This window comes from Nyctereutes procyonoides, unplaced genomic scaffold (assembly GCF_905146905.1).
Source record: "Nyctereutes procyonoides isolate TBG_1078 unplaced genomic scaffold, NYPRO_anot_genome, whole genome shotgun sequence".
Classification (NCBI taxonomy): Eukaryota; Metazoa; Chordata; class Mammalia; order Carnivora; family Canidae; genus Nyctereutes; species Nyctereutes procyonoides.
This window is the reverse complement of record NW_026575028.1, coordinates 5721334-5736958: the sequence shown is the minus strand read 5'-3', so window position 1 is coordinate 5736958 and position 15625 is coordinate 5721334. Positions and strand designations below refer to the sequence as shown.

General features: G+C 37.6%; 1 protein-coding gene across 2 annotated transcripts in view; it reads left to right on the top strand.

Moving 5' to 3' along the window:
* CUNH12orf4 (chromosome unknown C12orf4 homolog) overlaps nt 1-15625 on the top strand; it is a 49243-nt gene that overhangs the window by 10297 nt on the left and 23321 nt on the right. Inside the window, exons 4-6 of one of the 2 annotated variants that reach the window (XM_055315607.1) lie at nt 3456-3637; nt 11267-11366; nt 11466-11587. In XM_055315607.1, the coding sequence (XP_055171582.1) occupies nt 3456-3637; nt 11267-11366; nt 11466-11587 (404 nt within the window). Of the gene's footprint in view, nt 1-3455; nt 3638-11187; nt 11367-11465; nt 11588-15625 lie in introns of those variants that run through there. The other variant, XM_055315608.1, reaches the window with a different exon arrangement.

Here is a 15625-nt window from a genome sequence, read left to right as displayed (position 1 = left end):
AGATGTAAGAATATACAAATAAATGAGTGCACTAATACTTAAGGGATGAATAGAGAAAAAAGACTGCAAAGGGAAGAGAGGAATTGGCCCAGGAAGTAGAAAGAAAACAGAAGATTATGGTCTCATGAAAGTTGAGAAAAAAGAGATGCCAAGAAGGAAGGAATAGTCCATAATGTCAAATGCTTCCAAGAAAATGAAGTGAGGAAAAGACTCAAAGATGTCCATTGGGTTTATCAAGTAATCTTATCTGTGGCAGGATCAGTTTTTAATGGATTGCCGGAGCTGAAACTAGATTTCAGTGACTTTAAGAATGTGTGGGAGTGTGGAAATAGAATGAGTATAGATAGCACAAGAAGCTTGGTTGCATAGAAAAGAAGGATGAGACACTTGCAAAATAAGAACACAAGGTCAGAGGTTTGTTTACAATGGTAGAGATGAAGACTAGAACAGATAGAATCCAGAACTCAAGTAGATACTTAATCTTGCCTGGGAGGAGGGACACTTCCTTGGTTATGGCAGAAAGGAAGGAGAAAAAGATGGATATAGGTTCTCAGAATTTTACTGCTTTAGTAGCAGGGAGTTTGAGGACATTTTCTTCTAACTGCTTCTACTTTATCTGGGAAACAAAAGACAGGCCACATGTTTAGATGAGGTGGGGAACTGAAGACACAGTTGGATATTTGAAGAGAGAACTGACTAGAAAAAGATAGGATTACAAGGGCATCACTGAAGGGAAAGGGAAATCTGTCATCATAAACTTTACAGTTTTGTAGTTTTTCTGCTGCAGCGTTCTACAGCCTGACTGCAGGCACAGGAGAGGAATAAGATTAGAGTTTTGTTAGGTGGGCAAGAGAAAGGGATCAGTCAAGAGATTTGAGGATTTTGGCAAGACAATATTTGAATGCTAGACCATTTCCTAACTACTTAAGGAATAAAGTGAAGCTGGGCAGGACTTAATGGCTGGTAAAATAAATATAAGTAGTTGGATCTATGCAGTGGAGATCCTGATGAGGTTAAAGAACCAATTACCTGGGAGTAATTGAATGTGAATCTTGATTGGAAGTTATAGTCAGAGACTGAATGTTTCAATTTTAGAGGCTGAGCTGTTCCTGGGGATGATACAGAATGGGTGATTGGAGGGAGCAGAAGACTTAGTAAAGATAAGTTCAGGGAAGCAAGAGACAGGGCATTGGATTGGGTTATTCACACGGACATCCAAGTAAACCAGGCTGATGGCAGGAGGTGGAACAGAAAGGAGGAAGTCTGTGAACTCGGAGCCAAAGCTTGATGTGGGGAAGGTGGAGGTGGAAACATAATGGCCTGGACATGAAATAGTTTTCTCTCTGCAGACCTTTACTCATTGCCCCTATTCCCCTCAGCCATTACAATTCCGTTCCTAGTATCCTCTCTCCTGAGGGAATGGCATGAGTTATGTTAGGGAAAATTCTGTTTAGTGCTTCTACCTATTCATAGGGCTTGCTCTACATTGAGTTTTAAATTGATGCTGCCAGTTATTGTAGTTAAGCTGATCTGGTTAGTGGGATTCCTGAATATCTGATCTGGTACTATGTATGGGCAAGCAGATCCCAATGATCTCTTACAGGCTCCTGTACAAAGTTTTAGCCTGAACCTGAAGTGAATTTTTAACTAAGCTTAAGTTGCATGGGCTGTTTAAATCCTTAGAGCAGTTACCAGAATGTGCTTTCAAGTTTTCAGAGGCATTAGGGCAGGTAAAATCCATGTTCAGATTTCAGCTAGTCAGTCACCTTAAACTCTTCCCTTCTGAACTGGCAGTTGATTGAAGTATGAGTGAGAGAAAACAAGGGGGAAAGGTTTACCTACTGATTGACAGGGTTCAAGATACCTGTTTCTGTGATTTGTCCACTTGTTTTATTTTTAGGTAAATTATTACTCTGAGTTATGTCACTGGTTACAATTTTTAATATTTTCACTGATAAGAAAACGGAAGAGTTCAGATTGTTCTTTTTTTTACAGGTGTTTGTCTCCAAAGATCAATAATGGAAAAAACATTAAATCCTTTGTGTTATTTCTACTTTTGCCATTAAATTGTATGGTCTTTGGCAAAGGACTGCTCAGTTTTCTCACCTATAAAGCATTGTGTCTGTCTGATGTATTGACATATGCCAGGTTCTTGGGACAGGTGTCTGCACCTCCCCAGATGGATTTATGTGCACACTTCCCTGGATGGATCTGCATGTGTGCTGAGGGTATCCCCATTTTGCCTCTTCCCATGTTTCTGTTTTTCTTGTTTACCAGTATTTACTCAGTCTTTTATCAGTTTGATAGCTACTGTTTTTCATATTCTTAAAAGCATATTGTTAAGAGATTTCATATTCTTAAAAGCATTTTATTTTTTTAATTTAAATTCAATTAGCCAACATTATTAGTTTCAGATGTAGTGTTCAATAATTTATCGGTTGCATGTAACACCCAGTACTCATCACATCACGTGTCTTCCTTAATGCCATTACTCAATTACCCCATCTCCTCACTCCCCTCTCCTCCAGCAGGCTGCAGTTTGCTTACTATGGTTAAGAGTCTCTCATGGTTTTTCTCCCTTAAGAAGAATGCAGAATACTAGAAAAAGTCAAAATAAGAAAATTGCATAGGTTTGTCTTGCCTTGATGTAAAATCCTACACATGAATTGGATTTTCATTGTCATTGCATCACTAAACATGTGACTACATATGTAGACAATATATGTAACCTCATTTTCTTTTTTTTTTTTAAAGATTTTATTTATATACTCATGAGAGACAGAGCGAGAGCGAGAGAGAAAGAGGCAGAGGCACAGGCAGAGGGAGAAGCAGGCTCCATGCAGGGAGCCTGATGTGGGACTCAATCCCGGGTCTCCTGGATCATGCCCTGAGCCAAAGGCAGGTGCTTAACTGCTGAGCCACCCAGGGATCCCTGTAACCTCATTTTCTAAATGTATATTCTATAAAACCTTTTTAGCAGTGTATTTTTTAATAATTAGAAGCTTTTTTCTAATTATAGTAATATAATATAAGGGTCATCAGAAATTCCACTCTCCTGAAACAGCCACCATTAGCATTTTGTTGGTCATTTTCGTGTGTGTCTGTGTGCGTTATTTTACAGAAATGAGATCATAGCATCCTTAATTTTTTTTCAACTAGGGTCACTTCCTATCCCTTCCTTCACATTAGCACCCCTTCCTCATCCCTGCCTCTAGGTGACTCATTACAACTTAGTTTATATCTTTCCATATTTTTTGTATACTTAAATAATCCTCTATAACCTATATAATCCTATATAACCTATATAACCTTATATATGTACACATACGTAAATAGGAGGTCTCTGTCCGTGTCTGATGTACAAAAATGGATTCGTAATATAGTTACTCGTCTAGTAGCATAGTAAATGAAAATGCCGTATCATGATTTAAGAATGTCTGTGTGTCATCTTGTAGACCACCTTAGAGCATGCAAGGCCTGAAGAGCCCAGCTGGGATGAAGATTTTGCAGATGTATACCATGACCTAATCCACTCTCCGGCCTCTGAAACTCTCCTAAATTTGGAACATAATTACTTTGTTAGTATCTCAGAACTGATTGGTGAAAGAGATGTGGAGCTGAAAAAATTACGAGAGAGGTATTTCAAATTTCTTGCACTATCATAATTAAATGTTCCATTGTCAGATATGATGGCTGCATAACAATTGGTTTTCATTTAATTGTAAAACTAGAGAATAAAATAGAAAAAAATTCTCTAATATCAGAAATTAATTTTCTTCTGTGTTTCAATGTATAATTCCAACTGGGAAGTCCTCAGAGGTTTATAAAACTTCTCAAGTGATTTACCTGAATAAATAATGGAGGCTTTAGATATTATTTCTAGTAAGAGCAATAGCTTACCTCTTATTGAAGATTTGCTCTGTTCTAGGCCATGTGCAAAGTGCTTCAGATGATTGTCTTAGCCTGCTTAGATGCTGTAACAAAACGCCATAGACTTAAATGGCTTAAACGAGAGATATTTATATCTCCCAGTTCTGGAGGTAGGTCCTTCAAGGTCAAGATGCCAGCAGATTTGGTATCTGGAAGACCCATCTGGTATCTGGCTTATAGACTGGTGCCTTCTCAGTGTGCACTCCCATGGCCTTGACTCAGTGTGTGGTCCTGATGCGTCTCTTCCAGAGAGAGAGCTCTAGAGAGTAATTCCATCGTGAGGGCTCCAACAACATGACTTCATTGAAACCTATTAGGCCCCACTCCCAAATATCATCACATTGGGGATTAGAGTTGCAACATACAAATTTGGGGGGACACAAACATGCAGTCCATAACAGATGCTCTATCTTGTTTGATTCTTACCACAACCCTACTATTATCACCCCTTTTACAGATGAGGAAAATGAGGCTTAAATAAGTTAAATAACTTGTCTGAGAACAAGCTGGAATTTGAAGTCAGAGCTCCACTCCAAAGCTTTTAACCACTTAACCATGCTCTATCCCTATTCAGAACCTATTTAAACCCTATTGTTACCAACTTCATGGTCTCTTTCAGTTCATTTATTTATTTATTTATTTATTTTTTTTTTTTTTTTTTTTTTTTTTTTTTTTTTTTTTTAATGCAGGGTGGTTCTTTTTTGTTTGGTTTGTTTTGTTTTGTTTTGTTTTGTTTTGTTTTGTTTTTTATTTTTTTTTTATAAATTAATTTTTATTGGTGTTCAATTTACCAACATACAGAATAACACCCAGTGCTCATCCCGTCAAGTGTACCCCTCAGTGCCCGTCACCCATTCACCCCCACCTCCCACCCTCCTCCCCCTCCACCACCCCCAGTTCATTTCCCAGAGTTAGGAGTCTCTATGTTCTGTCTCCCTTTCTGATATTTCTCACACATTTCTTCTCCCTTCCCTTATATTCCCTTTCGCTATTATTCATATTCCCCAAATGAATGAGAACATACACTGTTTGTCCTTCTCCGGTTACTGTGGCCAAGTTAAAAAAGGGTGTTGCCTGAGTTCTTCTCTGGGATTTTGATGGAATCTTGTCTCACATTTAGATCTTTCATCTATTTTGAGTTTATCTTTGTGTATGGTGCAAGAGAGTGGTCCAGTTTCATTCTTCTGCATGTGGATGTCCAATTTTCCCAGCACCATTTATTGAAGAGACTGTCTTTCTTCTAGTGGATCGTCTTTCCTCCTTTATCGTATATTAGTTGAGCATAAAGTTCAGGGTCCACTTCTGGGTTCTCTGTTCTGTTCCATTGATCTATATGTCTGTTTTTGTGCCAGTACCACACTGTCTTGATGAACACAGCTTTGTAGTACAACCTGAAATCTGGCATTGTGATGCCCCCAGATATGGTTTTCTTTTTTTAAAATTCCCCTGGCTGTTTGGGGTCTTTTCTGATTCCACACAAATCTTAAAATAATTTGTTCTAAGTCTCTGAAGAAAGTCCATGGTATTTTGATAGGGATTGCATTATACGTGTAAATTGCCCTGGGTAACATTGACATTTTCACAATATTAATTCTGCCAATCCATGAGCATGGAATATTTTTCCAACTCTTTGTGTCTTCCTCAATTTCTTTCAGAAGTGTTCTGTAGTTTTTAGGGTATATTTTGAGAACCATTTGAATGGTAAATGGTTCTCCAACCTTTTATTTTCAGGTTGTAGGTGTCCTTCTGTCTAAAATGAGTCTCTTGTAGACAGCAAATAGATGGGTCCTGTTTTTTTATCCAGTCTGAAACTCTGCGCCTTTTGATGGGGTCATTAAGCCCATTCATGTTCAGAGTTACTTGAACTTCTTCTTAAAGGGGAGTTTTAAGAGTCCCCCTTAAAATTTCTTGCAGAGCTGGTTTGGAGGTCACATATTCTTTCAGTTCCTGCCTGTCTTGGAAGCTCTTTATCTCTCCTTCCATTTTGAATGAGAGCCTTGCTGGATAAAGTATTCTTGGTTGCATGTTCTTCTCATTTAGGACCCTGAATATATCCTGCCAGCCCTTTCTGGCCTGCCAGGTCTCTGTGGAGAGGTCTGCTGTTACCCTAATATTCCTCCCCATGAAAGTCAGGGACTTCTTGTCTCTTGCTGCTTTAAGGATCTTCTCTTTATCTTTGGAATTTGCAAGCTTCACTATTAGATGTCGAGGTGTTGAACGGTTTTTATTGATTTTAGGGGGGGATCTCTCTATTTCCTGGATCTGAATGCCTGTTTCCCTTCCCAGATTGGGAAAGTTTTCAGCTAGGATTTGTTCAAATACATATTCTGGCCCTCTGTCCCTTTCGGCGCCCTCGGGAACCCCAATTAAACGTAGGTTTTTCTTCCTTAGAGTGTCATTTATTTGCCTTAATCTGTCTTCATGGTTCTTTAATTGTTTATCTCTTTTTTCCTCAGTTTCCCTCTTTGCCATTAACTTGTCTTCTATGTCACTCACTCGTTCTTCCACCTCGTTAACCCTCGTCGTTAGGACTTCTAGTTTGGATTGCATCTCATTCAATTGATTTTTAATTTCTGCCTGATTGGATCTAAATTCTGCAGTCATGAAGTCTCGTGAGTCCTTAATGCTTTTTTCTAGAGCCACCAGTAGCTGTAGAATAGTGCTTCTGAATTGGCTTTCTGACATTGAAGTGTAATCCAGATTTTGTAACTCTGTGGGAGAGAGGGCTGTTTCTGATTCTTTCTTTTGAGGTGAGGTTTTCCTTCTAGTCATTTTGCTCAGTGCAGAGTGGCCAAAAACAAGTTGTATTGGAACACGGGGGAGTATCACTGGTCCCTCTAGCTGGTCTTCTGGGGGAGGGGCCTGTTGCGCTGATTCTCAGGTGTCAGCACTTGGGGGAGCTGCTCTGCCCCTGCCTGCTGCAGGGCTCAGCGGGGGTTGTTTACCCCGTGAGGTCTCAGGAGGAACAGTTGCAGTTGCTATGGCAACTCTGGAAGCCTGGATTCAGCCTCCGCAGGAACTACGGGGCTCGGGGCTCTCGGCTCTCCGTCCGCAGGGCCTGGAGGCTCCGGGGCGGGGCCGCTGATCTGCTCAGCTCCGGGCAGGAGCGTCCTTGCTGTCCTGGGCCCTCCCGGCCTCTGCCTGTCCCGGGGGGAGGCCGGATCCTGGGCTGTGTCCCGGCGCCCTGTGCTCCGGGGCCTGTGTTGTTGGATTTGCGCTCCCGCCCCGCAGCTCCCTCCCTGGAGCCGCGCCCGAGCCCCTCCGAACTGCTCCGGTGCGTCGCTGCAGCCCTTAGGGAGCTCGGCGCACTCTCCTGCGCTCGCAGGTGTCTGTTAGTGTCCCCGGGAGCCCGAGGGCATCCCCGCCCTCCTGGGTCCTGCTCCAACTCCCTGCGAGCCCCTTTCCGCCCGCCCGGGAAGGTTGGTGCAGCTCCTGCTCCTCCGGGACGGGGCTCTCCTGTCCTGGGGACACTCGCCCCGGCCTCAGCCCGGCTCCTCGCGGGCCCCTCCCCCTCGGAGGCCTTTTGTTCCTTTATTTCTTTTCCCCCGTCTTCCTACCTTGATAGAAGCGCGAACTCTTCTCACTGTAGCATTCCAGCTGGTCTCTCTTTACATCTCAGGCCGAATTCGTAAATTTTCAGGATGGTTTGAAGGTTATCTAGGTAATTTGGTGGGGACAGGTGATTTGGGGACCCTGCTCTTCCGCCATCTTGCCCCTCCCCCTATTTATTTATTTATTTATTTATGATAGGCACACAGTGAGAGAGAGAGAGAGAGGCAGAGACACAGGCAGAGGGAGAAGCAGGCTCCATGCACCGGGAGCCCGACGTGGGATTCGATCCCGGGTCTCCAGGATCGCGCCCTGGGCCAAAGGCAGGCGCTAAACCACTGCGCCACCCAGGGATCCCTTTCAGTTCATTTTTATAAGTTTATTTACATGATGGGAAAAAATAGCACTAGTATTATTCCAAGACATTTTAATTCTATCTTAATTCATTGCAGACGGTATTGTAAACAATGCTTTTGTGATTCATTTTTTTCCCTTCAGAGTAAGTAAAAAATTGCTAGCATCATTTATTTTAAAACATGACTTTCCAGATTGCTTCCTAGCAGTTCTACAAAAATGTAATAATAATCAGGATATGCTTCTTCTAGACAATCCATTTTAATCTAGCTTATGGTAATTACCTTATAAAAACATTCACTTAGGACTTACATGGCATTAAGATGTTTTGAGTGGCTGATGTGAAATCTCTTTGATTGTGAAAGTACAGTAGGACCTGAAATCACATGTATTTTTTGTGACTAACTTGATATTCTGTCTCAAGGTAGTAAATTTAAAATGATGTACTGGTTTGCTTCTGGTTCTCGTTTGCTTTTTCATTAGAAAACTTTGGGACTAGCAAGATGAGAATAATCTGTTACTCTGAGGGTTGTCATAGTTAAGAAAATTTAAAACACAAAAATCATAAGCAAATGGATTTAATAATTTTTTCCTGAAAAATACTCTTCTCTGTGCCAGATCAGCATTTTTACTGTATTGCATACATTCAAACATTTTTATAACAATTCTACTCTCTTAACCTTTTATTTTCCTATCCAGTAAAATATTAGAACTGTCCCTGTCAGAAAGAACTTGATATTTTGACTTTTGTCACGCCATATGGATTTAGCTTTGCTGATCAGCTGTATCGAGGCAGTTTATTCCTTTCTACATGAGATACCAGTGGTATGCATAGTTGCCACCAGCTAAGGAGTTTAAGCTGTGTCCCTGAGGGAGACAAAAATTTGATTTTTTTTTTTAGTCCTTTAGTATGTAGCCAGTAAAACTGTGAATTTATTTTTTAGAACAAGAATGAAATATAGATGAAAGTATATATGGAAGTAGAATTATCTAATACCTAATTATTTTCTGTTGAACTTCATTTATTTGTTTTTTTTCCTATCAAGGCTTCAAATAATATAACCGTCAACTCATTCTGAATCTACTCTTGAATCCCAGGTTTTCTGGTACTGTCCTCATTCTACCTATTTAGGTATATTAAAAATTTTTCAGCTTGGCTATCCATAGTCCATATCAATAGCCATGACCAGTACTTTCATTTAGCTGGTCACCTACTCTAAATGTGGCCAACTTTGCTACCTACTCACTGCACCTCACAGAAAATTCCATTTCTGGCCATCAGTATTCTAAATCAGAAGATTCCTATCCACGTGATTCTTCACCTTTTGGGAAGCTGCATTAACTTACGAATTATCTGCGTTTACTGATACTTCATACCTCTTTTTTCTGTTGTGGAATAGCTTTTTAGTAGGAGTTTGTTTGGATTTATGTTATTTATTGAGATGTCCTTTGGCCCAATTTCTTGATGAGGTTTTGCTTTTTTTTTCTTTTAAACATAAACAATATTGAAATACATTTATTTTTACAGTAGTTTGTAGTTTATTCTCCACACACCCAAACTATTAGCTTGAAAGGGAAAAATAAGTTATGTTCCTTCTGAGGTAGGTAATTGTAAAGGTGAACAGTATAACTTAAGGCTAGTTGGAATTCATTGGTATCTGTGGAAGTTCACGAAATTCATTTACCCAATGCATGAGCAGAAGTGACACATTTTCCTATTACTCTTTTCATTTTAATGCTACTTTACATCTTTAAAAGACAGTTTCTCAGCACAGCATAATCGTTTTTTTTCTAAGTTTTTTTTTTGTTGTTGTTATAAGACTGTTCGCTTTCTGTAAGTGTCTTCAAGATAATTTTCAGATTGTTAAAATTGTCAGACCCGACATACTGAGCCAATATCTAGTTACATAGACTAGAAATATAATAAAATTCCCTTTGATCTTAATCTGAGAAAATGCATATTGTATCATTAACTATATCATAAGCTACTTTCACTTCTGACACGTTTAGCATGAAATAAATGTTCATGGAATTTCTTTCGTTGAATTATTTATTAGTCTTTTTTTCCTTGCTATTAATTTGCTGCTGTTAGCAAACCAGATTTAAGGTAGAAATATTTTAAAGATATTTATTTATTGATATTTAAAGATCTTGAATCTTTAAAACTTAAAAATGGCAATGATATCTTTTATCCACTAGAGGGAACATGCATAATGTAAAATATTAATATATTTATATCAAAGTTTGTATTTATAACTGTTTAGCAATTCTTTCTGCTTTAAATAAAAATCTCACTTGCAAGCACCTGGCCCCCAATAGTTATAAAAAGTTAATGAGGTCACCTGCATTAGAATTAAGTAGAAACTAAATGGTCTTGAATATTTAATCCTAGAAGGTAAATCTAGAAATGTATAAATGTATAACATATAAATGAGTTTTATTTATCATATGCATATAAGTGTCTTAATTAGTTGTTATAAGTAAGCATAAGATCTCTTTTAAAAGTAATTAAATTAATTAGAGTGACAGTAAAATCCTTTTAGTTCATGTCTTTATTCTTTCCACATTTGTTTGAAGTATATTTTAGAACAAACTTTTTAAAGACACTTATATTTGAAGATAATATTTTAATTTGAAATTTTTTTAAGAACTTAAAATATAACATACAGAAAAGACAAACTGTAGGTGTACATTTCATTACATTTTTATAAAGTGAGCATACCGTCACTAAGCTCAAGAAATGGAGTATTTTCAGCACTGCAGAAGGCTCTCAGGCCCAACTAGTCACAGCCCCTCTCTCTCATAAATAACTGGTGTCTGAACTTCTAACATCAGTGATTAGTTTTTCTTCTGGGAAAACCATGTTTAATTTCTGCACAAATGAAGAAGATAAGACTAAAACATATCTTTAGAATATATTTTATATATTCCCCCATAAAGAGAACTTTGTGACTTAATTACCAGTTTGATTCTTAGAACCTAATTGATAGCTTCAGGCAATACTATAAGCTAACTTTCAAAGCTTGAAGTCACTTTAACTCCTGTGCATATAAGTAGAAAATGTATTAAAGCTGAAGTTGTGGAGTATCTTCTGAGGAAATCTGCAGATGAGAAAGGAGTCTAGTTTCAAACATTAGTCATGGAAATTGAAAGATTGCCTAGATTTTGACTGCTGATTTCACTTATGCATTAAATTTAGATAAAGATTTAGCTGTACAAATAATGTGTTATATGACCTTATCAGTATTCCCACATCCCCATTTCCAAGGCTTCAAAGTGCTGTCCAGGTATTACAGTTGATTGCCATTGCTGGACATATTCCTATAAATGAAAAATTTTATTTTTGCTTTGTAGAGATTGTTCAGTGAATCTGGAGTGGCCATACCCCTTAAAGACTTTATGAGTATGTCTGATGCACTCATTTATGTTTTAGACAAGGCATCGAAATGGAAAAAGTGATGCAGGAATTGGGAAAATCACTGACCGATCAAGATGTAAACTCACTGGCTGCTCAGCATTTTGAATCCCAGCAAGTAAGTGAAATACAGTGATTTTTAGATATATAGTTACATTTTGTTTTCACTTATGTTTGTAAAAAAAAATTCACCACTTAATATACTCTTTCTTTTTAGGACTTAGAAAATAAATGGTCCAATGAATTAAAACAATCAACTGCCATCCAAAAGCAAGAGTATCAGGAATGGGTGATAAAACTTCATCAAGACCTAAAAAACCCCAACAACAGCTCCCTCAGGTATTACTCATCTATTGTTCTTATCGGATGAAAGTTCATTGTTAGTAAGAGTTTTTGTGTATTGTAAAATTGAACCTTTTAGTCGTAACTATTTTTAGGTTACCAATAACAGTTCAAGATAATTTTATATTTCTAACACCTTTGGTGTTATCTGGAATTATGTGGATTATTTGAGAGAGGGGTTAATTGGTTGGCTTAAAATAGTGATTTCCCCTCCCTAGAACTTAGCTATAAATCTCTTAAGTGTATATACCTAAATACCCCAACTACTATCTCTTGTTTGTTTTAAATTGGCTTCTGTTCAGTGCAATAAGCATTGGCCAAATACATCTTAAATGCAATGCACTATCTAAGCAGAAAAACAAAGATGATGCCTATGTATGTGGAGCTTATATTCTAGAGAGACAGACCTACAAATAAAATAATACTGTGTAGAATGATGTGTGCAGTAATAGAAGTGTATACAAGGTAGAAAAGGAGAATAGAGGACTTCTTTAATTCATAACTTGTACGGCACCTGATGACCTAAATGCATTATATTTTTTTTCTTTTTTTAATAATAAATTTATTTTTTATTGGTGTTCAATTTGCCAACATACAGAATAACACCCAGTGCTCATCCCATCAAGTGCCCCCCTCAGAGCCCATCACCCATTTACCCCCACCCCCTGCCCTCCTCCCCTTCCACCACCCCTAGTACGTTTCCCAGAGTTAGGAGTCTTTATGTTCTGTCTCCCTTTCTGATATTTCCTACCCATTTCTTCTCCCTTCCCTTCTATTCCCTTTCACTATTATGAATGAATAGTGAATTCATGAATGAAAACATATAACGTTTGTCCTTCTCCGATTGACTTACTTCACTCAGCATGATACCCTCCAGTTCCATCCACGTTGAAGCAAATGGTGGGTATTTGTCATTTCTAATGGCTGAGTAATATTCCATTGTATACATGGACCACAGCTTCTTTATCCGTTCATCTGTCAATGGGCACTGAGGCTCCTTCCACAGTTTGGCTATTGTGGACATTGCTGCTATAAACATTGGGGTGCAGGTGTCCTGAAGTTTCATTGCATCTGTATCTTTGGGGTAAATCCCCAACAGTGCAATTGCTGGGTCGTAGGGCAGGTCTATTTTTAACTCTTTGAGGAACCTCCACACAGTTTTCCAGAGTGGCTGCACCAGTTCACATTCCCACCAACAGTGTAAGAGGGTTCCCTTTTCTCCGCATCCTCTCCAACATTTGTGGTTTCCTGCCTTGTTAATTTTCCCCATTCTCGCTGGTGTGAGGTGGTATCTCATTGTGGTTTTGATTTGTATTTCCCTGATGGCAAGTGATGCAGAGCATTTTCTATGTGCGTGTTGGCCATGTCTATGTCTTCCTCTGTGAGATTTCTGTTCATGTCTTTTGCCCATTTCATGATTGGATTGTTTGTTTCTTTGGTGTTGACATTATATTTCATATATTGCCCTAGAGCTTGACAGTGCCTATGTTATTTCCTGGTTGTATACTCGTATGTTTGAGAATTTCTTTCTTTCAAATCTTAAAATATATTCAACTGGAAATGTTCCTAGTACAGTGTAATAATCCTATTCCCAGCATTCACCTGATATTTGCCCTAAACATTTAGAAATAGCATTTTATTTATATAATGTTGGTCTCCCCTACTAGTCTTGCCTTGAAGTTGAAAGTCATGTCTGTTTTTTCTACTGTTGTATACTCAGATCCTTGCCAAGGGTCTACCTCTTAATATAAGAAGCACATAAGACCTGCTCAATAGTTATAGGATGGGTGGACCATAGGCAGATGGATGAATTATCACTAAGCTGTTTGTCTGATATCTATATCACCTCTTATCCAAACATTATAATCTTTCATTTGCCTTATTTTCTCCAAGACAACACCTTAGAAATATTTAAACAATTTTTTATGATTAGAAATGAGATAACATCCTTGAGACTAACATATTTGACTATACTCCTCATTTCAAATAAAAATAATAAATATTTTTAAAAATAATGAATGTAATACAAAGGGGGAAGTGGATAGAAAGATGGGTTGGGAACATCTCTATCCTATAATGTACAATGGTGTTTCTCAAACTGCTGGCTGCAGTCTGTTGGGACCATTCTAGATTCTTTACTTTCCAGTCAGACTTTTAAAAACAGCAATAAAATGAAATGAAATGGAACGGAGTACAGCAGAGTAGAATAAGAAAAAAAATAGAAAAGCACATCATGCATGAAGTTTTCTATAAATAAATGTGTGTATTAAGCCAGAATATAAAGTATATATTGTATGTTGTGATCAGAAATGTGGAGAGTCACACATTTCAGGAAGCTGAGAACGCCCCTTGTTTAAACATTATCTCTTGCTTTGCTGCTCTAGTTTCCGAAATTGAATCTATAGAATCAATTCCATTGTATACATATTGGCCTTTAGTTGACACTACTTTTACAAATAGTCCTAGGAAAGAATGTTTTTACTGTGACTTTGTCAGTTTTTCTTTTCTCTTTTTTTGTCATTAATTTTTTAAATTTTAGTTAAATTCAGTTAATTAACATATAATGTATTATTGATTTCAGAGGTAGGGTTTTGCTTTTCTTTTAATAGCAATTTCCTTGGGCAACGGAAACTTATTTTCAACTCAACTCCATATAGAATTCCTATAAGAAGTTGATAAAAGTGGCAATTTATTTTTAGCCATTATTTTGCTTTTTTAAAATAGCTAATCTGAAACTAATGATGTACCGTAAGTTGGCTAATTGACTTTAAATTTTTTAAAAAATTACGATACTAAGAAGAAGAAAAAGTCAGGCCTACTGAAGGGTAAATTATACAAATTAAAATTTATCTCTTTTCAGTTTACATTTAGAGGAGTTTTGACAAACTTAACTGTCATGAAATCATCACTACATTCAAGATATGGCATTTCACTTTTCTACCTTTATAACTTACTCCTTTCTTCTTCCCAGCTTATGTCAACCTGCTCTGATTTTTCTGTCCCTGCAGTTTTCATTTTTTTTTCAGAATGTCTTTTAAGTAGAATCAAACTGTTACAAGCAGTTTGTGTTTTACTTTCACTTATCATAATGCTTTTGTGACTTATTCATGTTTCATTTATAAATGGTTCTTTTCTTTTTATTGCTCACTAGTATTCTAGAAATTTTATATAAAGTAAGTATTCATGTTATATATTGTTTCATATACATCATATATAAGGAAATATACTGTAAAATAATGAATAAATATGTCTTATGTATATGATGATGTATAGTTCTGTTTTTCTTATAAGATCTTCATTTGGTTTTGGCATCAGGGTAATGGTGGTGTCATAAAATGAGTTGGTGATCTGCTGATGAGCCTGTCAAAGGAATTGATATTTGTGATCATCAATCTGATGTCATGTTTTTATTTCTAGTACTTAAATTTCCTTTCTCTTTTTGCTGAAATTCCTTATGTGTCCTTGTGCATTGTTTTCCAATAGATCTTTTAGCATAGTTATCATCATTATGTGAAAGTCATTTTCTTTGCAGCTCAGTATCTGGGTCATCTCTCAGTCTGTGTCTGTCAATTGCTTTATCTCTTGACAATGAGTTATTTGTTTCTTTTGCTTGCTTCTTTGGGGTCTCTCTCTCTCCTTTTTTTAAAAAGATAAATGTTGGAAATTGTGTGTATTAGAAGAGACTAAGATAAATAATACTTATGTCCAGAACAGGGCCTTAATGTGAAGGTCATGTCAATCTAGTCAGTAGTTGAGCTGAGTTTGGTTTCTGTTCCTTCAGTGATACCACAGGCTTCACTTTCTACAATAGTAAGCTGCTGCCTGGTACTTAGAGTGGGGTTTTGGGTTCTTGAAGATTTTTCCTTGTCATTCTGTTCCATCCTCTGCTTTCAGGAGTCTTTGCAGGCCTGTGCCACAGCATGAGGTCTCTCTCAGTGCTGTTGTTCTCTCTATGCTGTTGTAACAACAATAGACCATTATTGTTTGTGACTTTGGTGCTAGACTCATAGTTGGGGGTAGGAAACAGGTCTTTGT